The 27956-nt window shown below is 36.4% G+C and overlaps 1 protein-coding gene across 3 annotated transcripts in view; it reads left to right on the top strand.

Moving 5' to 3' along the window:
- Window positions 1–26647, top strand: part of CENPI (centromere protein I) — a 64459-nt gene extending 37812 nt beyond the window's left edge. For 2 of the 3 annotated variants that reach the window (XM_081808528.1, XM_081808529.1), the window contains exons 17-22: window positions 1085–1209; window positions 2813–2861; window positions 2994–3212; window positions 19479–19539; window positions 21943–21984; window positions 22687–26647. In XM_081808528.1, coding sequence (XP_081664654.1) covers window positions 1085–1209; window positions 2813–2861; window positions 2994–3212; window positions 19479–19539; window positions 21943–21984; window positions 22687–22763 — 573 coding nt within the window. In that variant the 3' untranslated portion in view covers window positions 22764–26647. The remainder of the gene's footprint in view (window positions 1–1084; window positions 1210–2812; window positions 2862–2993; window positions 3213–19478; window positions 19540–21942; window positions 21985–22686) is intronic. The other variant, XM_081808530.1, reaches the window with a different exon arrangement.
- Window positions 26648–27956: the final 1309 nt, after the last annotated feature.

The raw sequence follows: 27956 nt of genomic DNA, 5'->3' as shown, positions 1-27956 counted from the left end.
ATTTTTTTCTATTTAGATTTTTGTGATGGCTATCTGCTTTACTGCTCTATTATTTAAATTTTATGTACAACTCTTAGTTGGGTTTTGACCTTATTAGCATAGTTAAAATAAGCTACTTATTTTGAAGTTAATGATCATATTCTCACCTGAATAACTGACTTTCATAAAGTGGATAAACAAGTGCATTTTGTGAAGGTTCAGGAACTGCTTCAGTGGACATTCCTTGGAAGAATGCTGACCCTAGACAGAGTCTGTCTCTAGCATCACTTTTTGCTCATTCATTGTACATCCCAGACCCCTGGCAAAAAAAACAAAAAAAACACCCTGTTGTTTCTTCAGCTCTCCACTTCCACCTTTCAACCACCTTATTTCTCATAGTACCTATAATTCTGGTCTTCTTTGATTTTTTTTTTTTAAAGATTTTATTTATTTATTTGAGACAGAGAGAATGAGAGCGAGAGAGCACATGAGAGAGGGGAGGGTCAGAGGGAGAAGCAAGCTCCTTGCTGAGCAGGGAGCCCGACGCGGGACTCGATCCAGGGACTCCAGGATCATGACCTGAGCCGAAGGCAGTCGCTTAACCAACTGAGCCACTCAGGCGCCCTCTTTGATTGTTTTATAAACTATTTGATGTGGACAGAACTATTATCCTAGAAGTACCCACTAATCTCAGTTTTCCTGGCTTCCTCCCTGCACTACTTGTCTTGTGTTATATATTTACGCAGAAACATGCTCCTTTGTTTTCCAGGTTGACAGCTAACTAATATGATAAATCAATATTAATGGGACTTAAGGTGAAAGAAGTGCTCCCTTCCCCTTTCTTCCCAACTTGAAGATCTCTTCCCAGAAAAAAATAGAATATTTTAGTAATGACCTTGTAGAAATAATCCTCTATGGCAAGTGTGATGTTTAGTGAGGTACATTTTTAAGCAGGCTTGTGGCTACCTATTCTATTTATGAATTAGGCAGGCCCAAATTTTATGTTCTGTTATTGCTTATTCTCTATTGCTAATTCTTTGTGTGAACTTGGTTGAGGGCATCTGGGGAATAATCTATATACTGATGTTATCATTCTTCCCAAAAGGTGTGTGACATATATATAAATTACAACCTTCCATTAGTGGTGTTGTTTCCTCTGGGGATCTTCTATTCTGCTCTTCTCAGCCTAGATTCCAGTATCCTGAACCAGCTATGTTATATCATGCACAGGTACAAAGCATTTGTATTTTATAAATGAACACATCATACTTCTATCTTTGTTTTTCAACTGTACAGTAAATTATAATTTATAAATACACTATAATAAACTTATTGTATATAATATAATAAAATATTAAATACAATAAGGAACTATTTCCATTTTCTGCCAGAACCTATGGAAATAAGAAACATGTCTTTCTTTTGGTAATGACCTTCCAATATGGGGCTATTTTAACTGTGTTTTTGAGATATCACTGTGGGGGATATGGATTTTAAAAATTCATAGTTAATGGGAATAAAAGGCACAGCATAGGGAATATAGTCAGTGATATTGTAATAGCATTGTATGGTAACAGATGATAGCCACAGTGAGTGGTGAGCATAGTATAATGTATAGACTGTCAAATCACTGTGCTGTACACTTGAAACTAATGTAACATTGTATATCAGCTACACTCATTTTTAAAAATTAAAAAATATTCATAGTTAAAGAATCTTGTGCAGTGGTACTGATGCACTCAGCATTGTTCATTCTCATTGCTGTATCTTAAAGAAAAATTAGTCATTTGCTGACAACTGATTTGGGTCTACATAACTTCTCTGATAAAAAGAACATTTTCTGGGAGATTAGGGGAGCTATTGTCAATTATATGAAACTAAGTATTATTTCTGATCCCCTCTAGTTTTTCATTTATAGGCTGAAATTACTCTTTTTAGTCCACAAGTGTTATAGACCCTTTTGGCAAAACTTGTAGGATTATGCCAAGGTTAGAATGTTTGTAAACTAATTAATAGTTCCCAGGCAAGAAAAAACATTTAAAGATTTTATTTATTTTTTTGTCAGAGAGAGAGAGCACAAGCAGGGGTAGCGGCAGGCAGAGCAGGTAGAGGGAGAAGCAGGCTCTCTGACAAGCAGGGAGCCCGATGCGGGACTCGATCCCAGGACCCTGGGATCATGACCTGAGCCGAAGGCAGATGCTTAACCGACTGAGCCACCCAGGCGTCCCAAGAAAAAAACATTTTTAAGTTTCTCCTTTATTCTTTCTACTGTACCTTTTTTCTACATTAAGAAAACATGTTTTAAATCAGTGACTGCTCTTTTTTTTTAAAAGATTTTATTTATTTGAGAGAGAGAGACAGAAAGCACGAGCAGGGGGAGGGGAGGGACAGAGGGAGAGGGAGAAGCAGACTCCCCTTTGAGTGGGGAGCCCAACGCGGGGCTCAGTTCTAGGACCCTAAGATCATGACTTGAGCTGAAGTCAGTTGCTTAACCTACTGAGCCACCCAGGTGCCCCATCAGTTTCTGCTCTCGAACCTCTATTAATTTTCTTATAATGCAACATTAAGAGCATTTCATTGTTTTTTATTTTTTATTCAGGCATAATTTACATACTGTCAAGTGCATATCTTAAATGTATAACTTAATGTTTGAGCCTCTATTTTTATTCTTTGAGAAGAGTGTAGCACAGAGTAATAAAAACCTTAACTAGACAGCTGGGTGTTTGTGTATGTGCACATCTGCATATATTTACATTTAAAATGTATACTTTTGTTTATGTTTACATTTCAAAAGCATTTAATGTTCAAAATTTCATTCTATTCTCCCTTTTAGGTATCGTAACAATTTGACTGCTGCCAAGAAAAATGAGTTGGTACAAAAGGTATGGATGGTAAAACTCTGTGTTAAATCATCAGTGTTTAAAAATTGAGTTTTGGATATATATGATCTACTGGGAGTAAGAAGGAAAGGGAGAATAGGTGATAATGAGAATTTTTTTTTTCTTTCCCAATAGACAAAATCAGAGTTCAATTTCAGCAGCAAGACCTATCAAGAATTTAATCACTATTTGACAGCCATGGTTGGTTGCCTGTGGACATCCAAACCTTTCCAGAAAGGATTATATATTGACCCTGAAGTCTTAGAAAAAACTGGAATAGCAGAGTATAAAAACAGTTTAAATTTAGTTCATCACCCTGCTCTATTGAATTATGCTGTTTCCTTTCTGCTACAGGTAAGGGCATTTAAAGGATTTTTAGATTTTATATAGGAATATTATAATAACAGAAATAGGAAATGCCGTAAATTTAGTGTGTCTGAATTGTAAGACGTGTTCAGTCATTCCTTTTTAAGTGTCAGCTAGATTTTGGGCATTTTGCTAGGTTCTGGAGATTCAAAGTTAATTTAAGTAAGTTTTTTTTTAATTTTTATTTAATTTATTTTTTATTATTATGTTCAATTAGCCAACATATAGTACATCATTGGTTTTTTTTTTGATGTAGTGTTCCATGATTCATTGTTTGCATATAACACCCAGTGCTCCATTCAATACGTGCCCTCTTTAATACCCATCACCAGGCTAACCCATCCTCCCATCCCCCTCCCCTCTAGAACTCTCAGTTTGTTTCTCAGAGTCCGTAGTCTCTCATGGTTCGTCTTCCCCTCCAATTCCCCGCCTTCATTTTTCCCTTCCTACTATTTTCTTTTTTTTAACATATAATGTATTATTTGTTTCAGAGGTACAGGTCTGTGATTCAACAGTCTTAGACAATTCACAGTGCTCACCATAGCACATGCCCTCCCCAATGTCTATCACCCAGCCACCCCATGCCTCCCACCCCCCACCGCTCTTAAGGAAGTTTCTACCCTCCCAAGAGCTTGCTTGGGCTTGTGGCAGACAGACTTGTAAATGTTACTGTAATACAGAGAGGTGAAATGAGAAAAGGTACAGTCATGAGAAAGCTGAGGGAGTGATTATTAGTTCAGTTCTGCTTGGGTAGAGATGGTACCAGGTAAGAAAAGGCTGTGGAGAAGTGGAAGCTCTCATAAAATCCTTCTAGACATGATGGAAAATGTAGGCTAGATAATATTATAATTAGAGTTGGAGTCTTCACCAAATACTGCTGATTTAATGGATATCAATATGCTGGAAGGGAGGGAATGTGGTCTTCTCAGGACTTTATCATCAGCCCTGTCATTTTCATTCCTTTACCATAGTGTTAGGTCTTTGTTACTTCATTCCTTTACCAGTGACTTGAGGAATTCAAATGGTGTGCATATCAAACATGTGGATGACACAACAGGATGGGATTACAAATACACTGATAGAATCTAATTCAGAATTCCCTTAACAGATCGGAACATTGAGGAATCAAACAAAATGAAAAAGAAATGTACAGAACGGGGGAGATATTCATTGAATAATTGCTTAATATGTGCATGCAATGAACCAGGCACTGTGGTGAACAAGACACATCTGGGTGTTGTCCTCATAGAGCTTATAGTCTAGTTGGGGAGGCAGTTGTTAAATAGACATTGTAGAATAAAGAATGATGAGTAATACAGGGAAAGTACAGAGGACAATGAAAAAATGTACAGGGGTGCTTACTCGATTTAGGCTTTACAGAAGTGATGCTAATCAGAGCTTTGAATTATGAGCATGATCTTGTCAAGATAGGAGCAGTATTTGAACAAAAATGCAAAGATAGAGCAGGGAACAGTAGATTTTTTCTGTTAGAAGGCTAGATGGTAAGTATTTTAGGCTTTGTAGGCCATGTTGTCTCTGTCGAGACTACTCAACCTTGCCAGTGTAGTGTGAAAGTAGCCGTAGACAGTGGATAAACAAATGAACGGAGTTGTGTGCTAATGAAAGTTTATTTACAGAAACAGGTATTGGGTTGGATGCGAGCCATGGGCTATGGTTTGCTGGCCCCTATTTAGAGCTTGTCATGTTTGAGGACCTTAAGTAGAACTGTAGGGTTTGAGCAGGGGTTCTACCCTAACAGAAGTACCCAGGGTGCTTTTCCAAAGTAGACATCCTTGATTGTTTCCACCCTGAGACTCTGATTTAGTAACTCTAGGGTGACATCCAGAATCTCCTTTTTTAATATAATTATTCTGATATACAACAAGGGTTGAGAACCACTGGGCTAGCCAGTAGCATGATAGGAGATGAGGTCTTGAAATGTAGTCAGGGACCAGATGGTGAAAAAAGTAGGCCTTCAAAAACATACTGATTGATTTCAGTATCTGAATAAAATTACGTTTTTAAGTACATAGAGGGATTTCAGAGCTGTAGAGTTTAGTGATTTTCTGATATTCTTTCTTCTTTTTCTCACCTTTATAACTTGTCTGACTTATCATATAATATATAAAAATTTGTTTCAAATTAATAGTATTTATATTACTATTAATAATGAGACTACTGGATGAAATTTGAAATAATTTTAGTTCTTTTTGCCTCTGGACTAAATCCTACTAAAACTGTACAGTGCATATACTATATTTTATATATATTTTGATATATTGGTTTCAGTTTCTTTTCATGCTTTAGAGGTTGCTTTTAAAAATTTAATTTCATTCCTAGAATATGTAAAGCATTTACCTGATTCCAAATTCTAAACTATAGAAATCTTGCTTCCATCCTTGTCTCCTTCTTTTCTCTTCTTTGTCTGTAGGTAGTCATTTTTATTGCTTCTTGTTTTTCCCATCTAGTGTTTCCTTTCTTTAAACTTAGTAAGCATTGTTTGGGGCATCTGGGTGGCTCAGTCAGTTAAATGTCTGCCTTCGGCTCGGGTCATGATCCTGTTGTCCTGGGATCGAATTCCACATCGGGCTCCCCCTGCTTTGTGGGGAGCCTGCTTCTCCCTCTCCTGCTGCTGCTCCCCCTGATTGTGCTCTCTCTCTGTCAAATAAATAAAAATCTTTAAAAAATAAATAAACTTAGTAAGCATTGTTTTGTAATCTGTGTCTGATAATTCCAGTATCAGAAGTTTCTGTGTGTATCTGTTGCCTCTTTTTTCTGCTGCTGCTTCCTCATGTTGCTTGATTTCTTTGTGTGTCTGGTTATCTTTGGCCATGTGCTGGATACCTGGAATATTATTTGTAGAAGGAATCAGAAGATTAGAGTGAGATCTTCCTACAGAGAGAACTTTCATTTGCTTTCTACAGGTACCTAGGAGTGCTCTTTGTCTGGGACTACCCTAATCCAAGTTCTTTGCCTAAGGTTCCTTTGATCATAGGTGGATAGACTGCCAGCCTGTGAGAAGGCTAATTTACTTCTGGTGAACTCTTACCTTGAAGGTATAGCCTTTTGGGTTTCCAGTGTAAAGTGGGGGTTGGTTTATAAGAGTTCCCACTTTTGGCAAACCCTGTGCTTTGACTTTAGTTACCTTAGTCCTTTGAAGCTGTGGAAGTGCAGCTCAGTTTTGCAGCTGATTCCTCTGGACTGGCAAATTGGTAAAAGCCAAGAGTGACTTTGAGAATTAGGTTTACCCATTTGGGTTCTCATCTTCTAGATATTGGCTTACCTTACCATAGATTTTGGCTTTCCTTACCATAGAGTTAGGTCTTTTTTACAAATTTTTTTTTTTTATGTTGTAGATTTCAAACATACACAAGTACAAAGAATAGTACAATAAACCCCCACATACCCATCACCCAGCTCAGTCTCTACTCCCACCCCGTTTTACTACCCAATAATTTTGAAGCAAATACCAAATGTTATACAATTTTGCTGTGAATGCTTCATTATATACCTATAAAAGATAGGGGCACTTTTTAAAAATTTGTCTTTTTAAAACAGCTTTATTAAGATAAAATTCAAATACAATACAATTCACACATTTGAAGTATACAGTTTAGTGACTTTTAGTATATTCACAGAGCTGTGCATCATCATAATATATTTTATAATATTATTATCCCAAAAAGAAACCCTTATAACCCTTAGCTGCTACTCCTGTCTCCCCATTCCCCGCCCCCATCCTGGCACATACTAATCTATTTTTTATAATCTGTGCAGAGTCACTTATTTTGGAAATTCATAAAAATGAACTCATACGATACATATTATTTTGTGACTGGCTTCTTTCACTTAGCATAATGTTTTCAAGGTTCATCTATGGCATAGCATGTATCAGTACTTCATTTGTTTTTATTGCCAAATAATATTTTTTAGTACAGATGTGCTTCATTTTGCTTATCCATCAGTTGAGGGACTTTGGGGTTATTTCCACTTTTTGGCTATTATGGATGATGCTTGTATAAAGATTTGTGTACAAGGTTTTGTGTGAACATGTTTTCCTTTCTCTTGGGTATATGCTTAGGCGTGAGAATGCTGGATTATATGGTACCTCTATGTTTAACTATTGGAGGAACTTCCAGACTTTTCCAAAGTAGCTGCGCCATTTTACATTACTACCAATAGTGTGTTTCCGAAGTAGCTCTGCCATTTTACATTACTACCAAAAGTGTGTGAGGGTTCCATTTTCCCCATATCTTCCCCAAGACTTGTTATTCTGTTTTGTTTTGTTTTTTTTATTCTAGCCATCCTAGAGGGTGTGATGTAGTAACTTACTGTGGTTTCAGTTTTCATTTCCCTGATAGCTGTTTATGTCCAGCATCTTTTTATGTGCTTATTGCCCATTGCCCATTATGTATTTTCTTTGGAGAAACGTCTGTTCAGACCCTTTGCCCATTTTTATTTTTATTTATTTTTTAAAAAGATTTACTTATTTGAGAGAGAGTGAGAGAGAGAACACGAGCAGGGTGAGGGGCAGAGGGAGAAGCAGACTCCCTGCTGAGCAGGGAGCCCGATGTGGGGCTCGATCCCGGAACTCCAGGATTGTGACCTGAGCTGAAGGCAGACGCTTAACCGACTGAGCCACCCAGCCACCCCAAGACCCTTTGCCCATTTTTAAAATAGGTTATTTGTCTTATTGTTATTGTCTCATTGAGAGTCATTTCTGTATTCTGGTTTCAAGTTACTTATCAGATCTATGATTTACAAATGTTTTCTGTGGGCTGTCTTTTCATTTTTTTGTTCATCTCTTGAAAGACAAAAGTTTTTATTTTGGTGAACTTTTAATTTATGAATTTTTTTCTTTTGTCTCTTATGCTTTTTAAAAATGACTTTCTTTGTCCCCATCCCCCCAGCCCCTGGCAACCACCATTCTGCTGTTAGCTTCTATGCGTTTGATTATTTTAGATTCAACATGTAAGTGGTATCATGTATTCCGTCTTTGGCTTATTTCACCTAGCATAATTTCCTTCAGGTTTATCCATGTTCTCATAAATGGCAGGATTTCCTTCTTTTTAAAGGCTGCATAATATTCCATTGTATGTATATACCACATTTTCTTGATCCATTCATCAGTTGATGGATATTTAGGTTGCTTCCCTGTCTTGGCTATTGTAAATAATGCTGTAGCGAACATGTGAGTTTAGATAGGTCTTCAAGATCCTAACTTCAGTTCCTTTGGATGTAAACCCAGAAGTGGAATTGCTGGATCATATGGTGTTCTATTTTTAATTTTTTTTGAGGAATCTCCATACTGTTTTCCATAGCAGGGCACCAATTTACATTCCCACTTATAGTGTTGTACAAGGGTTGCCTTTTCTCTTCATTCTTGCCAACACTTTTTATTGTTTGTTTTTTGATAAAATTAATCTTAACAGATATAAGGTGATATCTCATTGTGGTTTTGTTTTGCATTTCCCTGATGATTAATGATGTTGGGCACCTTTTCATGTATCTGCTAGCCATTTCTATGTCTTCTTGGGAGAAATTATCTCTTCAGTTCCCTTGCCTGTTTCTTAATTGGGTTATTTGGGGTTTTTTGCTGTTGAGTTGTAGGAATCCCTTATGTATTTTGGATATTAACCCTTTATTAGCTTAGTTTGCAAATATTTTTTTTCGTTCAGTATGGCTGACTTTTCACTGTGTTGATTTTTTCTTTTCCTGTATAGAAGCTTTTTAGTTTGATGTTACCCCACTTGGCTATTTTTGCTTTTGTTGTCTGTGCTTTTGGTGTCCTATCCAAGAAATCATTGCCAAGGCCAATGTCCAGAAGCCTTTTCCCTATGTTTTCTTCTAGGAGTTTTACAATTTCAGATCTTACATCTAAGTCTTTAATCTATTTCAGGTTAATTTTTGTGAGTGGTATAAGGTAGGGGTCCCATTTCATTCTTTTGCATGTGGGTACCCAGTTTTTCTAGCACCATTTATTGAAAAGACTCTCCTTTCCCAGTTTTGTGTTGTTAGCACCCTTGTAATTTCTGAACTCTATTCTGTTCCATTGGTTTGTGTCTGTTTTTATTTAAGTACCATACTGTTTTGATTACTGGGACTTTGTTACATATTTTGAAATCATGAAGTATGATTTCTCTAGCTTTGTTGTTCTTTCTCAAAATTGTTTCAACTAATCAGGGTCTTTTGTAGTTCCCTATGAATTTCATGATTTTTTTCTTTCTGTAAAGAATGGCATTGGGAGTGGCTCAGTCGGTTAAGTGTCTGCCTTCGGCTCAGGTCATGACCCCAGGGTCCTAGGATCGAGTTCCACATCGGGCTCCTTGCTTGGCGGAGAGCCTGCTTCTCCCTCTGCCTACTGCTCCCCCCTGCTTGTGCTTTCTCTTTCTCTGACAAGTAAATAAATAAAAGATTTTATTTATTTATTTGACAGAGACATAGCGAGAGAGGGAACACAAGTAGGGGGAGTGGGAGAGGGAGAAGCAGGCTTCCCGCTGAGCAGGGAGCCTGATGTGGGGCTCGATCCCAGGACCCTGGGGTCGACCTGAGCCACCCAGGCACCCCAATAAATAAAATCTTTTTTAAAAAAAGAATGCCATTGGGATTTTGATAGGGATTGCATTGAATCTGTACCGTTGCTTTAGCTAGTATGGATATTTTACCAATATTAATTCTCTGAGTCCATGAACATGGGATGGCTTTAAATTTTTTGCATATATTTTAATTTCTTTTACTGGTGTTTTATAGTTTCTCAGTGTATAAGTCATTCATCTCCTTTGGTTACATTTAGTCCTAAATATTTCATTCTCTTTAAAACTATTGTAAGTAGGATTTTAATTTCCTTTTTGAAGATTTTATTTATTTATTAGAGAGAGCATGAGCAGGGGGAGGAGCCGAGGGGGAGGGAGAGAGAGGGGCAAGGAATCCCAAGCAGACTCCACACTGAACACAGAGCCCAACATGGGGCTCTGTCTCATGACCCTGAGATCATGACCTCAGCTAAAACCAAGAGTTGGATGCTTAACCACCTGAGCCACCCAGGTGCCCCTCTTAATTTCCTTTGTGGGTAATTGGTAGTCAGTGTATTGCTTGTGCTTTTTATGTCATAGCTCAGAAATCACTGCCTAGCCCAAAATCATGAATTTATTCCTATGTTTTGTGTAAGAGTTTTATAGTTTTAGCTCTTATATTTAGATTTTCTTTATTTTGTGTTAATTTTTATATAGGATATGATATAGGTATCTAACTCGATTTTTTTACATGTGGCTTGTCAGTTTTCCCAACACCATTTGTTGAAAGATTATTCTTATCATATTAAAATATCTTGGAACCCTCAAAATCAATTGATCATAGATGTATGGATTTATTTTTTCTTTTCCATTGATCTGTGTCTATCCTTACACCAGTACAAAAATGTCTTGATTGTAGCTTTGAAATCAGGAAATACGGAACCTCCAGCTTTGTTCTTTTCCAAGATTGTTTTGGTTATTCTTGTTCCCTTGAAATTCCATATGAATTTTAGAATTAGCTTGCCAGTTTCTACAAAGAACCAGCTGGGATTCTGATAGGTAATCCCTAGATCAATTTGGATAGTATTGCCATCTTAACAATGTTGTCTTCTGATTGTGAACATAGAATGTCTTTCCAATTATTTAGGTCCCCTTTAATTTTTGTCAACAATGTTTTATAGTTTTCATAGTATAAGTTTTATACTTTTGTTAAATTTATTCCTGATTATTTTAGTTTTTTGATGTTATTATAAATGGAATTGTTTTCTCTTTTGAGTATAGTTGACACACAATTTTATGTTAGTTTCAGGTGTACAACATAGTGATTCAACAAGTTAATACATTATGCTGTGTTCACCACAGATGTAGCTACTATCTGTCCCATTGCATGGCTATTACAGTATCATTGACTATATTCCTTATGCTGGGCCTTTTATTCACATGACTTACTCCTTTCATAACTGGAAGCCTATATCCCCCACATCCCTTCACCTAATTTGTCTAACCCCCCACCCCCTCCCCTTTGGCAACTATCAGTTCTCTGTATTTATAGGTCTGATTCTGCTTATTGTTTATTCATTTGTTGTATTTGTTTTCTGTTTTGTTTTTTTTAGGTACCACTTATGAGTGAAATCATATGGTATTTGTCTTTCTCAGACTGACTTATTTCACTTAGCATTATACCCTCTAGAGCCATCCATGTTATTGCAAATAGCACAATCTCATTCTTCTTTTATGGCTGAGTAATATTGCAGCATGTGTGAGATGTGTGAGAGATATCTATCTATATATACATCTATCTATCTATCTATCTATATACACACACACACACACGTGTGTATCCCATATCTTCTTTATCCATTCATCTGTGGATAGACATTTGGATTGCTTCCATATCTTGGCTATTGTAAATAATGCTGCAGTAAACATAGGGGTGCATGTATCTTTTCAAATTAGTATTTATTTGTAAGTACCCAGTAGAGGAATTACTGGATAATGTGGTGATTCTATTTTTAATTTTTTGAGGAACTTACATACTGCTTTCCACAGTGGCTACACCAGCTTGTATATCCACCAACAGTGTACAAAGATTTCCTTTTTTCCATATCCTTGCCAACATTTATTTCTTGTCTTTTTGATTTTAGCCATTCTGACAGGTGTAAGGTGAATATCCCATTGTGGTTTTGATTTGCATTTCCCTGATAATGAGGGATGTTGAACATCTTTTCATGTGTCTGTTGACCATCTATATGTCTTTGGAGAAATATCTATTCATGTCCTCTGCCTCTGGGTCTATTGTGGTTCCATATAAATTTTAGGATTATTTGTTCTAGTTCCATTAAAAATTGCTGTTGGTATTTTGATGGGGATTGCATTAAATCTGTAGATTCCTTTAGGTAGTATAGACATTTTTTAAGAATTATTTATTTATTTATATATTTGTTTCAAAGGTAGAATTTAGTGATTCATCAGTTGCATATAACACCCAGTGCTCATTACATCAGGTGCCCTCCTTAATGCCCATCACCCAATTATCCCTTCCCCTCACCCACCTCCCCTCCAGCAACCCTCTATTTGTTTCCTAGAGTTAAGCGTGTCTTATGGTTTGCCTCCCTATTTTCATCTTATTTTATTTTTCCTTCCCTTCCCCTATGTTCATCTGTTTCATTTCTTAAATTCCATATATGTATGAAATCATATGGTATTTGTCTTTCTCTGACTTCTTTCACTTAGCATAATAACCTCTACTCCTATCCACGTCATTGCAAATGGCAAGATTTCATTCTTTTTGATGGCTGAGTAATATTCCTGTGTGTGTGTGTGTGTGTGTGTGTGTGTGTGTGTGTGTGTGTGTGTGTATCACATCTTTTTTATCCATTCATCTGTTGATGGATATCTGGGCTCTTTCCTGGTAGTATAGACATTTTAACAACATTTGTTCTTCCAGTCCATGAACATGGAATGTTTTTCCATTTCTTTGTGTTATCTTCAATTTCTTTCATCAGTGTTTTATAGTTTTCAGAATATAGGTCTTTCCATTCTTTGGTTAAATTTATTCCTACGTATTTTATTCTTTTTGGTGCAGTTATAAATGGTGTTGCTTTCTTAATTTCTCTTTCTGCTACTTCATTATTGGTGAATAGAAATGCATTGGATTTCTGTATATTAATTTTGTGTCCTGTGACCTTACCGAATTCATTTATCAGTCCTAGTAGTTTTTTGGTGAAGTCTTTAGAGTTTTCTGTATATAGTATCATGTCATCTGCAAATAGTGAATGATCACTTTAATGTATTGTTGTATGCAGTTTGCTCATGTTTTGTGGAGGATTTTTGCCATCTGTGTACATTAGGGATATTGGTCTGAAGTTTTCTTTTTTTGTGGCATCTTTGTGTGGTTTGGTATCAGGGTAATGCTGGCCTTGTAGAATGTATTTGGAAGCTTTCTTTGCTCTTATGTTTTTTTGGAATAATTTGAGAAGAATAGGCATTAAGTCTTCTTTAAAAGTTTGGTAGAATTCAGGGCACCTGGGTAGCTCAGTCAGTTAAGCGTCCAACTCTCAGTTTCGGCTCAGGTCGTGATCTTGTAGTCGTGAGATTGGCCCCGTGACAGGCTCCATGCTCAGCACAGAGTCTGCTTGGAATTCTCTCTCTCTCTCTGCCCCTCTCCCTGCTCTCTCAAGTAAATAAATAAATCGTTATTTTTAAATTTTTTAAAAGATTTTATTTATTTGACAAGGAGAGAAAGCAAAAGAGAGAGCACTAGGCAGGGGGAGCAACAGGCAGAGGGAGTAGGAGAAGCAGGCTCCCCGCTGAGCAAGGAGCCCGACTCGGGGCTCAATCCCAAGACTGGGATCATGACCTGAGCCGAAGGCAGATGCTTAACTGACTGAGCCACCCAGGTGCCCCATAAATAAATCTTTAAAAAAAACAAGTTGATAGAATTCACTTGTAAATCCATCTGGTCCTGGATTTTTATTTTTATTTTTTGGTAGTTTTTTTTTATTACCAATTCAGTTCTGTTACTTGTAATTGGTCTGTTCAGATTTTCTATTTCTTCCTGGTTCAGTTTTGGAAAATTGTATGTTTCTAGGTATTTATCCATTTTTCTAGGTTGTCCACTTTTTTGACATCTAAGTTTTCATAGTTATTCCCTTATAATCCTTTGTATTTCTGTTGTGTTAGTTATTGCTTTCTCTCATTTCTGATTTTATTTATTTGGGTCCTTTCTCTTTTTCTTGATGAGTGTGGTAAGGGTTTATCAATTTTGTTTATCTTTTCAAAGAACCAACTCTTAGTTTCATTGATTTTTTTCCTTTTTTTAGTCTCTGTCATTTATTTCTGCTTTCATCTCTATTATTTCCTTTCCTCTCCTTGGGATTTGTTTGCTCTTCTTTTTCTAGTTTTTTTAGGTGTAAGGTTAGATTGTTTTTTGAGCTTTTTCTTGTTCTTGAGGTGGGCCTGTATGGCTATTCATTTCCCTCTTAGATGTACTTTCACTGTGTCACAACGATTTTGGACTGTTGTGTTTTCATTTTCATTTGTCTCTGTGTATTTTTTATGTCTTCTTTGATTGCTTCATTGACCCATTGGTTGTTTAATATCATGTTGTTTAGTCTCCATGTGTTTGTGTTTTCTCCAGTTTTTTTCCTTGTGATTTTTTTCTAGTTTCATACCATTGTGATTAGAAAAGGAGCATGATGTGATTTCAGTCTTCTTAAATTTATTGAGGCTTGTTTTGTGGCCTAACATGTGATCTGCCCTGCTGAATGTTCCATGTGCACTAGAAAAGAATGTGTATTCTGTTAGTTTTGGCTAGAATATCCTGTGTATATCTATTATGTCCATCTGGTCCAATGTGTCACTCAAAGACATTGTTTTAGAATTGTTTTCTTAATTTCATGTTCAGATTGCTCATTAATGCTGTATAGAAATGCAGTTGATTTGTTTATATTGATCTTACATCCTGAATCCTTGTTGAATTCATTTTTTTTGTTAAACTCATTTTTTAATTTTTACAACTTTTCAGTGGATCCCTTAGGATTTTCTATACACAACATTATGTTTTCTGCAAACATAATTTTATTTCCTCCTTTAAAATCTAGATCTTTTGTTTTTTTTTTTCTTGCCTAACTAATTGTACCTGGAACCTCAGGTACAATTAATGTTGAAGAAAAGTGGCAAGAATGGACAAGTTTGGTTTTTTTCTTGATTATTGGGGAAATAATTTCATTTTTCTGCAGTGTGATATTAGGAATTTCCATGGATGCCCCTTATCAGGTTGAGGAACTGCCTTTCTATTTTTAGTTCATTGAGTGTTTTTATCATGAAACAGTGTTGAATTTTGTGAAATGCTCTTTTCTGTATCTACAAATGTGATCATGTGGTTCCTACCCTTTCTTCTGTTGATAATGTTAATCTGCTAAATCCCACTTGGTCATGGAGAACAATCCCTTTTAGATGTTGCCAGATTTGGTTTCTCGATAGCTTGTGGATGATAAGGGATATTGATTTTTCCTTGTATGTCTTTGTCTGGTTTTGGTTTCCGGTTAATTCTGGCCTCTTAGAATAAGTTAGGAAGTATTCTTTCTCCTACTGTTTGGAAAAGTTTGTGAAGGATTGGCATTAATTCTTCTTTAAATATCTGATTGATTTTACCAGTGAAGCCATCTGGTCATGGGCTTTTATTAGTGGGAAGATTTTAAATTTCTGTTCAACCTTTTGTTATAGTTCTTTTCAGCTGTTCTGTTTCTTCTTGGGTCATGCTCAACATTTAGTTGTTTATCTAGAATTTGTCCGTTTCATATACTTTATCTAATTTATTGATGTACCTTATGATACTTTTATTTCTGTAAAGTTGGTAGTGATTTCCCCCTTTCATTCCTGATTTTAGTGATTTGAATTTTCTCTCTTTTTTTGTGTGTATTTAGCCTAGCTAGTTTGTCAATATTGCTGACCTTTTCAAAGAACCAGTTTCGTTTCATTGCTTCTCTATTTAATTTTTTGTAACTGTAATTAAACACACATAACATAAAATTTACCATCTAATGACATTAAATACATTTACGTTGTTGTGCTACCATTACTACTGTCCATCCTCAGAACTCTTTTCATCTTGTAAAACTGAAACTCTATTAAACAATAACTCCCTATTCCCTCCTCCCCATAGCCCTTTGTAGCCTTCATCCTATTTTTAGTCTGAGTTTGAGTCTACTCTAAGTACCTCATATAAGTGGAATCATACAGTGTTTGTCCTTTTGTAAATAGCTTACTTCACTTAGCATGTCTTCAGGGTTCATCCCTAATATAGCATGTGTACAAATATCCTTCTTTTTTTAAGGCTGAATAATATTCCACTGTATGTGTATACAACATTCTGTTTATCTACTCGTCCTTTTTTTAAATCTCAATCCCTTTTTATTTAATTTTTTTTCATTTTAGTATAGTTGACACACATGTTACATTAGTTTCAGTTGTACAACATAGTGATTCAACTTCTCTATACATTATGCTATGTTCATCACAAGTGTAGCTACCATGTGTCACCATACAATGCTATTACAATATCATTGATTATATTCCCTATGCTGTACCTTTTATTTCCATGATTCATTCATTTCATAACTGGAAGCCTGTATATCCCAGCTCCCCACCACTCATTTTGCTTATCTGCCTTAGCCTCTTCCCTCTGGCAGCCATCAGTTCTCTGTATTTATAGATCTAATTCTGCTTTTTGTTTGTTTATTCATTTGTTTGGCTTTTTAGATACCACATGAGTGAAATCATATGGTATTTGTTTTTCTAAGTCTGATTTATTTCATTTAGCATAATACCCTCTAGGTCCACCCATGTCTGTTTTATCTTTTGATGGATACTTGGATTACTTCTCATTTTTGGTTCTTGAAAATAATGCTGCTATGAATATGGGTATAGAATTATCTGTTCAAGTCCTTGCTTTCAGTTCTTTTGGTTATATACCCAGGAGTAGAATTGCTGAATCATATGGTAATTCTATTTATACTTTTTTGAAGAAACACTTGTACTGTTTTCTATAAGTGTTCCCATATTGAGTTTATATTCATATCAGCAGGACAAAGGGGTTCCAATTTCTCCATGTCCTCACCAGCACTTCTTATTTTCTGTTGGTTTTTTTTTTTTAATAGCCATCCTGTGGATGTGAGGTGGTATCTCATGGTTTTGATTCTCATTTCCCTAATGATTAGTGATGTAGAGCATCTTCTCATGTGCTCATTGGTCATGTGTATATCTTTGGAGAATGTCTATTCAAGTCCTTAGCCCATTTTTTTCAAATCAGGTTATTCGTTTTTTTTGTTGTTGAGTTGTAGGAGTTCTTTATATAAAAAGTCTTGGGGCACCTGGGTGGCTCAGTTGGTTAAGCGTCTGCCTTCGGCTCAGGTCATGATCCCAGGGTCCTGGGATCGAGTCCTGCATCAGGCTCCCTGCTCCACGGGGAGCCTGCTTCTCCTTCTGCCTCTCTGTCTCTCTCTCTCTCTCTGTGTCTCTCTCTCTCTGTCTCTCATGAATAAATAAATAAAATCTTTAAATAAAAAGTCTTGATAATTACCCCTTATCAGATAAGTGATTTACAAATATTCTCCCCCATTCCATAGATTGCCTTTTCATTCTGTTAATTATATCCGTTGATGTGTAGAAGATTTTAAGTTTAAGGTAGTCTTGTTTTTTTTTTTTTTTTCTGTTTTTGCTTTTGTTTCCTGTGTTTTTGGTGTCATATCCAAGAAATCATTGCACAGTCCGAGTCATAAAGCTTTTCTCCTGTTTTCTTCAAGGGATTTTATAGTTTTAAGTCTTATTTTTAGGGTTTTTTAAAATATTTTATTTATTTATTTGACAGAGACAGGCACAGCGAGAGAGGGAACACAAGCAGGGGGAGTGGGAGGAGAAGCAGGCTTCCTCCTGAGTAGGGACCCCGATGCGGGGTTTGATCCCAGGACCCTGGGATCATGACCTGAGCTGAAGGCTGATGATTAACCAACTGAGCCACCCAGGTGTTCCTGTTTTTCTATTCTTTATTTCATATATTTCTTGCTCTAATCATTATTCTTTATGATTGACCCTTGTACAACACAGGTTTGAACTGCATGAGTCCACTTCATGCAGATTTTTTTTTAATACAGTATAGTACTGTAAATGTATTTTCCTTATGATTTTCATAATAACATTTTTTTAATTTAAATTCAATTAGCCAACATATAGTACATCATTAGTTTCAGATGTAGTGTTCAATAATTCATCAGTTGCGTATAATACCCAGTGCTCATCACATAATGTGCTCTTTCTTTTCACTACGTCTGTATCTTTGGGGTAAATACCCAGTAGTGCAATTGCTTTGTCGTAGGGTAGCTCTATTTTTAACCTCCTGAGGAGCCTCCATACTGTTTCCCAGAGTGGCTGTACCAGCTTGCATTCCCACCCACAGTGTAAGAGGGGTCCCCTTTCTCTGCATCTGCACCAACATTTGTTGTTTCCTGTCTTTTTAATTTTAGCCATTCTAACTAAATTTTGAATTTTGGTAACCTTTTCTCTAGCTTACTCTATTGTAAGAATACAGTATATAATACATATAAAATATGTGCTAATCGATTGTTTATGTTATTGGCCAGGCTTATGGTCAACAGGCTGTCAGCTAAGTTTTTGGGGAGCCAAAGTTGTACACAGATTTTTGACTGCACCAGGGTTGGCACCCCAACCACATGTAATTCAGAGGTCACCTGTACTTTCTTCTTACTTTGGCTTTAGTTTGCTTTTCTGTTTCTAGTTTCTTAAGGCAGTAGGTTAGATTATTGAATTGAGATCTTCCTTCAGAGACTTTAAATGCTGGGTTTTTAAAAATAGTCTTTGCCAAATTTTCTCATTTTCTGGGGAGTGGGTCCACAGAACTCATGATCTCATCCTGGAAGTGGACCTCTATGTGGACACTTTTTATCATAAAGCAACCACATTCAGTTTCTTGAATATCCTTCTAGAGACATACTGCATATTTCTATGTAAATAATCTTTATAACACTATATACTATATTTACTTTTCTGCCTCTTGAATTTTTGACTTAATATCTAGGCTTTTGTTTCATTTTTGTATGTAAAGGCTGCCTTATTCTTTTTGATGTCTCCATAGTATTCCATCATATGAATCCATATTAAAGTTAAGCATGTAAGCTGAACATTTAAGTTGTTTCTAGTTCTTTTATGAAATTATACTCTAGTGAATATTCATAAACCATATACATCATTTCATACATATATAAGTGTGTCTGTGGATAAAATTGCTCTAAATGGAATTGTTTTCATAGTGTATATCTTTTTTATTTTGTTGGGTATCATTAAATTTTAGGTTTTAGGGGTGCCTGGGTGGCTCAGTTGGGTAAGCGTCTGCCTTTGGCTTGGGTCATGATCCCAGGGTCCTGGGATCAAGCCCCATGTCAGACTCCCTGCTCAGCGGGAGTCTGCTTCTCCACCCCCCTGCCCCTCCCCCTGCTCATGCTCGCTCTCTCTCCTTCTCCCTCTCAAATAAATAAAAATCTTTAAAAAACCAGATTTGAGCTTTTAGTAGAAGTTATACAAATTTACATTACTGCTAACAATGAATGGTTTGTTGGTTTCTCCATACCCTGTCAACATGGTTGCATCCAGTTATTTGGTAAAACTTGTAATGAATTATAGGTAGGGTAGGATTGATTTTCATAAGTGAAATAATTTTTTCTTCTAGACTGTGTGTGTGTTAGAAGACTCAGTCTCTAAAGTAGTAAATATTATCAACTTGAACATAGGTAAGCAAGCTCATTTTGGAGGATCAGGAATTGACTGATATATTCTTTTAAATCAGAAAACAGTTTTTAAAATGTTTAAGGAAGGTTGGTTCTGACTGAAAGGTTTAAATTCTAGTAGCATAGAGCACATTTGGCAAAATGTAAAACTGCCATTTTTATAACTGATGATGTTTCTATATGGTTCTGAAAATACTAGGTTTTTAATGTCAAGTTGTGTTTTACAAGAGTGCCTTTTGAGCCCTTGTCGCCAACTAACTGCTCACTAAGTATCTTACCTTCAAGATGGTAAAAATTACCTCTGATACCATGGCAGTATGATTTAATGCTCACATTTTTATTTTATGGAATTTTAACATTGTAAATATTTCAAACTAGTCCGCTTTTTAGAGATAATTTAGTAAATTTAATTTGGCCAATCCATTCTCAGTATCAAAGAGCTCCACTTAGTTAATGAGTCAAAATATTTTGAACATTTGTAGAACCTACATTTCAGGAAATTCTAAAGCTCTAGATTTTATTATAATTACCTTTGAATCAATAGTTGCTTCTTTATTCATTCAATAAATATTTATTTTGTGTTCACTATGCTCACACTGGGAATATAGTACCTGAGAAGACAGACACCATCTCTGCCCAAATGGAGTTTATATTCAAATAAGAACAAACAGTAAATAAGTTATGAAATAAGTAAACATGATAATTTTGAATTTTGAGAAATGCTATGAAGGACGTAAACAGGGTGGGGTAAGAGAAAGAGTGGGGAGTTGTCAGGAATGGGTGTTCAAGAAAGACTTTTTGAGGAGGTGGCATTTGGTCTAAGATTTCTTCTAAAAGATGAGAATAAGCCAGCCTAGGAATAGCTGGAATAAGAGCATTCCAGGTGGTGGGAATAGTGGCTCAAGGGGTTCAAGGAAACAAGGAAGGCCAGTATGGCTTATAGCTTAAGGAACAAGAGTGAGAATGGAGTGAAATAAGATGGCAGAGATTCAGGGGCTATCTCTCTTACAGATCTGTTGGGAGTGCCATGGGAAATGATTGAAAATTTTTAAAGCAAAGTCATAGTATGGTCCAAGTTTATGTTTAATAGAGATCATTTTGGCTTTTTTTGTGGAGCATAGAGTTATAAGAGGCCCGAGTGGCTGCAGGGGCACCAATTAGGAGGCTCTTGATAGAGTCTAGACAAGAGATACTGGTAGAGATTTGTATACATATGGTGGTAGTAGAAATGGATGGAAGTGGACTGATTTGAGATATATTGCAGAGGTAGAACAGACCGGACTTGATGAATGGCTTCATTAGAAGTGAGAGGCAAACTATAAGAGATGCTGAACTCTAGGAAACAAACTGAGGGTTGCTGGAGGGGAGGTGGGTGGGGGGATGGGGTAACTGGGTGATGGGCATTAAGGAGGATACTTGATGTAATGAGCACTGGATGTTGTATGCAACTGATGAATCACTAAATTCTACCTCTGAAATTAATTTTAAAAAAAGTGGGAATGAGAAAAAGAAAAGGACTTTGAGTTTTTTTAATTGAGCAACTGGGTTGATGGTGGTTCCATGTATTAATAAGAGGAATACTGGTGAAAGAACAGGAGAGGTTATTTTGGTTTGGGGGGAGGGCAAGCTGAGACTCAAGTTCTGTTTTGACCTACATAAGTTTGAGGTGCCTGTTAGACATCCAAGAAGTGTAAGTATAGGCAGTTTGAAGCTGGGCTTGGAGTTCAGGAGAGAAGTTGAAACTAGAGAAATAAATATAGAATATATAATCAGTAAAAACACATGTTCTTTTTACTTTTTAGCTTCTCAGAGATCAGGATTCATCTTGTAATTGATGTCAGCAAGGCAGCAATGAAAATATAGTTGTCATTTGCTGTTTTTGAGTGTGCCCACGCAGATTACCAGAATCAGACCTTGCAAGATGATTGTCAGCAGGTTGGGGAAAAAACTTGGAGAAAATATTGGAACACTCTTTTAAGCCCCAAAAACCAAATGTCTTAGAGAAAGAGGGCAGGAAAGCAGTGTACCATACATGTTATGGACTTTCCTTGAAGCAGGAGCCAAAAGTAGGTTAGGTTTATGTAATTGGGACCCCAACACTGGTATCTTTTAGTTCTTTTAAGAAATGTTGCATTGCCAACGGTCTGGCACAGAAGATATTGTGTGAAAAAACATAATTATCTACAGCTCTTGAGTAGAAAACTAATTCAGAAGAGTAGGACTCCAAATTAGGGAGAAATATGGAAGGTTATAGTGAGTGTTTACTCAAAAGGATTGCAAGAGTGGTAGTAGGAATAAAATGTAGCAAATGAATCAGGCAGTGAAGAGACGTCCTAATTTTCTGGTAATTTTTGCTAACCAAATATTTTCATCTCTTATCTCCCCATTTTTTTTTTTTTTTTTAAGGAATGGCCAGAAGAAAGGACAGTAAGCATGAGCTCTATTCGGGTAAATAAATTTATTTTCATCATGTTCAGGGATTTACTATAGCTTCATTTCATCAAAAAATTTATACTTTTCCTTTTCTCCCAGTCTTAAGCCTGCTGCCTCCACAAAGGCAAAGTGAAATGTTTGCCTCCTGAGTTATTTCTGGTGACTTTTATGTGAATTTATTGGCACATATCCTCTACAGTCTTCTCTAAGATATAACTATTCAGTTTGACTCTTGCTCTTTTATCTGTGCATTGTCTCATTTTATAGTACAGTTGCATGTATTCAAAGTGTGACTGTAATGAGGCTGATTTAACAAAACCTAGCACAGTTGTCTCGTTATTATAGAAACTCTGCTGTGTAGATATTTAATGTAGGCAGTAATCTAATAATGTCTGCTCCCATGTTATCTATTTTAGATGTTAAATTTCTAGAGCATGTGGATGATGACCCATTTCCATTTCATAGTACTTGTTCAGTTGAACAGCTAAAATTTTTTGCCAGTATAATCAAAGGAATGTTTAGCCCTTAAATTTTGGGTACTTTCTGGTTTGGATGTTACTCTAGTGCCTGAGTTTCAGTTAGGAACTTGGCCCCTCTGAGCTAACTCTTGGTATGTGCATTCAGGACACTGGGAACTTTTCCTAGGGAAAGAAGAGGAGGTAGAGAATAAGCATAGTAAATATTTGATAAGTAATTTTCCTTTTTTTGTGCCTGCAGGGAAAGAAATGGAACTGGTATTTGGACTATTTATTTTCAGAGGGGTTACAAGGCTTGAAACTTTTCATAAGAAGTAGTATTCATCATTCTTCTGTCCCCTGATCAGAGAGCATAAACCACAGCATCAGCATTAAGTGAATTTTGACTGAAGCAAACTGACCATACCGGACTAAATTCTTTTCCTTGTTGCTAGAGAGGCCAAGTGGTTCAACTTGAGTTTCCATAATCTTTTCATCAACAGACTGCCATCCTCAGGGAGTACCTGGACTGGCCTTCTGTGCATTGTCCAGGAGAGCCTCAGTGTGGCTAACTTTATTTTTCAGGATCTAAATTCTTTAGCCCACTAGTAAAAAATGACTTCATCATCAGGCTCTGCCTTCCACCGAATTATACATAGATACATCTGTTATGTGACAGGATATTTCACATTCTTGTGGACTGTAAGTTGCATTGATGGAAGAGAGCAGGTAATATATAGTGGCATTTAAGCCACAGACATACTCTTGCAAAGTGCCCTGCCTCTGAAACCTCTGGGAATATTGCCATTTTCCTTATTGTGAACAACAATGTCAGCATCAAGTTAACAGGATATAACATTTCTTTTTTTTTTTTTTTTTCTAACTCTAACTAGTTGGTAGCTTCCTGGGCCTTCACTGGTAGCAATTTGATAAGAGAAGGAAGTGGAAAGGATTGTGGGATAATTTAAAATGTTCCTATTTATTCCAGTTTGATTTCACAAAACTCTACTATTTTGTGTGTGTATGTGTATGTTATATATATCCCATTTTTAAGGGGTCAGGCCCAAATAAACAGACTTTATTTTCAGCGATAATTCTGAAGCTTTAAAAAAAAAATTATAATAGCTAGAATATCTTGCTGAAAATTCAGCCTCACTACTACTGAGTAACTTTTCCCCTTTTAATAAAATTCATATCATTTGAGAGAAATTAAGCTAAGTTTACTTTTGTTTTTAAGGGCACATTCCTTGTGGGTTTTTTTTTTTCCTTTAAAGCAAAACAAAACTCTGTATTATTAGGTAGTGTTCAGACTAGAATCCCATTCATTTTTTGATTCAATACATATTTATCTAGCTTACTATGTGGCAAATACTCTTTTGTGTGCTGGCTGTGTAACTGTGACCAATACAAAGTACTGCTTTTGTAGAATTTACTACATACCTTTGGAGAAGGCAGACAATAAATATATAAGCAAAAATATAGTATGAGGTGCTATAAAGAAGAAGCAAGGAATAGGGGCAGAATATTGAGAGGGTTGCTACTTTAAGGCCTGTTTGAGGAGGTGACCTATGCAGAAACCCTAATGAAATAAGTGTATGAGCCATGTGAATATTTGGGGAAAGAGCATTCTGGGCAGAGGTAAAGGCAAGTTGTGAAAGGCTTAAAAATGTTAACTTAGTTAGCCCATTTGAGTAATAGCAGAGAGGCCAGTAAGGTTACAATACAGTAATTAAAGGAGAGGAGTGGTAAAAAATGAAATAGGAGAGAAACCAGAGAGTAGTTCATGAAGGCCCTTATAATGTGTTTTAGATATATAATAGGAAGCCATTAGAAGGATTGAGAGCAGAGTGATATACTTTGATTTACCTGTATGGAGCTGTAGTTTGAAGGTTAGACTGAAGAAGATTAAGGGTTAAAGTAGAGAGACCAGTTAAGTTATTAGAGTTCCAGACAAGAGTCTTAGACTAGTGTGGTAGATGATGGGGAGGTGGTTAGATATTGGATTTAGGCTCTACCTTAAAGGTAGAGAAGATAGGATCTGCTGTTAGCTTGGATATGAAGAGAGGGAAAAAGAGGAGTAACGGGTGACTCCTAGGTTTTTGACTGAGCAACTGGGTGAGTTCTGGAATGCAGAAATGAGGCATCCTGGAGGAGGAACAGATTTGGAGGAGTGTGGACTCAGAAGTTCTGTTTTGGCCATGTTAGGTTGGAGATGCTGAGTAGGCAGGTGGATATCCAGGTCTAGAGTTCAGGGTACACGTTGGGACTGGCAAAATTAATTTGGGCATCATTAGTGAATAGCCATGACATTGTATGGGATCACTTAGTGCAGCTAGAAAAAAGAAGATAAAGACAGCAAAGGACTGAGCCCTGTGGTGTAAGCCAGCATTAAGAAGTAGAAGAGAAAAGGAGGAACCAGCAAAAGGCTGAGAAAGACCCACCAGTGGCTAGAAGAAAAGTGAGGAGACTGGTTGTTGTGCTGGAAGCCAAGTGAAAAAAGTGTTTAGAACAAGAGAGGGAGTATTTATTGGTGTGGAATGTTGCCTGTATACCTGGGTAAAAAAGTTTTAGCTGCTTTCAAGTAAATGTGATAGTGTCCCCAATAGATAACCTTTCTCACTTAGAGAGTTCTCTTTTGTTTTTAAGTTTGCAGTCCAAATAACTTTCCATATTGTTATTCAGAACATGATATCTTGGTCGTTAAGATCAAGTGGAACTTTCATTTGTGAGAAGGGATTTAATTATTTTTCATGAAATTTAATCCCTAACAATCTTCCAGTCATGGAAGAAATTTCTAAACCTAAGTTTTTGTTCCAGGAAAAAAATATTTTTCCCTTAGGTTTGTCTTTTTGTTCAGTAGTGATTTCCTGGGTATCTTTTCTGTTCATATTCTTCTCTTGATCCAGTTTTTTAACCCACTTAAGATTAGATGTGCAAATAAGCCACATCTAGTTATTTGAAAACTCTTTTTTGAAGAATGTTCATGGCAAAGAAAAAAAAAGATTTAAATAAGAATAGCTATTTAGCTGTAGAGCAAACATTGCCTAGAAAAGAAAAACAGAAAATTTGATTTATTATCCCAACTGTACAGAAAGAATACTTTCTTTACCTAGTATTTATGTAAAATTGTTGACATTATAAATATTGACTTAATAATGTTCAATACTAAGTTGCTGTTAGATTTCTAACATTTTGGAGTCCCTGGGTGGCTCAGTCTGTTAAGCAGCTGCCTTCGGCTTGGGTTGTGGTCTCAGGGTCCTGGGATCGAGTCCCAGTCGGGCTCTCTGCTCAGCGGGGAGTCTGCTTCTCACTCCCTCTGTACTCTTCCCCTCTCTCAAATCAATAAAATCTTTAAAAAAAGATTTCTAACATTTTATTTTTCTTTTCATCATAACTTCTTCCTCTTGGTCTTGAGGATGATCTGGAAAGAAAAGTAGATAAGTCTGTGGTGTCTCACATAAAATTTCTGTTGTTTGCAGACATTCTCTCTTTATATCAGATACATTTTATATCACTCAATGGTTTACTAGAAATAAGAAAAATTATTCTCTAAAATTGATATTATATTGGGGCACCTGGGTGGCTCAGTCGGTTGAGCATCTGACTCTTGATTTTGGCTCAGGTCATGTGATCGTAGGGTTGTGAGATTGAGCCCTGCCTCAGGGAGGGCTTAGCTGGGAGTCTGCTTTTCTACTTCTCCCTCTCCCTCTGTTCCTCCCTCTCCCCCCTGCCGCTCCCCCCAATTGTACTCTCTCTCTCACATAAATATATCTTTAAAAAAGAAAATAAAATTGGTATTTTTAAAATCTCTTTTCAATTGATATAACTTTGTACTTCATTTTTTTAATATAGAAAGACTATTTTTGTCATATAAAAACATTGTTTTTCATAAAGATGGATGCTATGGACTGAATGTTTATTTCTCCCAAATTCAGACATTTAAGCCCTGACCCCTAATGTATTGACCCCTAATTGTATTTGGAGGTGGGGCCTTTGGGAGGTAATTAGGTCATGAGGGTGGAGCCTTCATCAATGGGATTAGTACCTTTATAGGAAGAGACAAGAGAGGTACTGATCTTTCTCTCCACCATGTGAGAATACAGCAAGAAGGTAGCCATGTACAAACTAGAAAGAGGGCTCTCACCAGAACCTATCCATGTTGGCACCCTGATCTTTGGACTTCCAGCCTCTAGAACTGTGAGAAATAAATTTGTTTTTTAACCCACTCGGTCTGTGGTATTTTGTTATAGCTGCCTGATCTAAGACAATGACCAACAATGTTTAACAGAATATATTGTTGACCTGAATCATCAATGCTTTATTTTTATAATAACTCAGAAAAGGATGTCTTCCCAAGGAGCATAACAAGTACCTGTGAATTAAAGTCCACTTTTAAGTATGTAACAGGAAAGCAAATTTTTTCAACTTTCGAGGAAGAATATTAGCTTATTTGCTGCACAGAGTTGAAGGCTTGATGTTAAGGAGTCCTTTCATTGCTTCTAGTTCTAGGTTTATCATTAATGAATTGTGTGACCTTGGAAGACACGTAAGTACTTTGCCTCTTGATTCCCTCTTTGGTAAAATTTAGATTCTAATGTCTATCTTTCAAAGGTTTGGTATATAAAATGATAGAAAATCTGTGAAATTTCATTGAAAAGCCATAAAGGGGAAAAAAAGATATAAAAGTTTTTCCTACCTTTGAAGTATATCAATTCAAAGTATAACAATAGAATGTAATTGAAGACTGTCCCAGAAGGTAGTAGCTTACTGAAGTAGTACGCATTTTTCTATACCTTCTGATTGAACAGAGTTGCGTGAGCCTTTCTGGAAAAAGTGCTGAATATATGAATAAGCATTTATTCAAAAATTTGACATCCAGATCATTTATGAGTATTCCAGCCCTGGATACAGTAACAGTTAATATCACATGAAATTGAACAAGACTGCAATTTTTATATGCTTTACTTTCCCCTTGTATCTATTTGTAGACAATTTTCTGTTACCTGAGGTAATGAGAGAGAAGATAGTATATAATTTTTAAAATTAGATAGTACTTTTAGCTTTAAAAAATTAGAAATCATTTTTCTATTTACAATCAGCTTTGTAGCTAGGTTAAATTTGCAAACATGATCACCAGTTTCTGCAGTCAGTTGAAAATTAAAATGGGGAGGTTTTCTGGATGGCAATGTGAAGAGTTCATTGGAACTCCCCAGAGAATTATCTAATTGGTCAAAATTAGACTAATCATTCAGTCTCTGGAGAATAATAAAAGGATTTACAACAAATTGAGAACCATTTATTCAAAATCTACAGAACTCAGTAATAGTAGTAGTAGGCTGTAACATCTGAAGTAGAGGCTACACCCATTCACCCAACTCTGTTTCAGGAGAGGTATTCTGGGAGGCTTGGAAACCAAGTGGCAGCTCCTCCCAGATACTGTTCTATAATACAGAGGTTCTGCAAGGGAGGGGTCAGAGAAAACCTCAAAGACTGGTAACATGCTGGCCCTGGCCTGAGGGGCCTGACTTTTTT

Source organism: Leptonychotes weddellii, chromosome X, assembly GCF_054177405.1.
Source record: "Leptonychotes weddellii isolate Sample4059 chromosome X, ASM5417740v2, whole genome shotgun sequence".
In the NCBI taxonomy this organism is placed as follows: Eukaryota; Metazoa; Chordata; class Mammalia; order Carnivora; family Phocidae; genus Leptonychotes; species Leptonychotes weddellii.
This window is presented reverse-complemented; position numbering and strand designations above follow the sequence as displayed.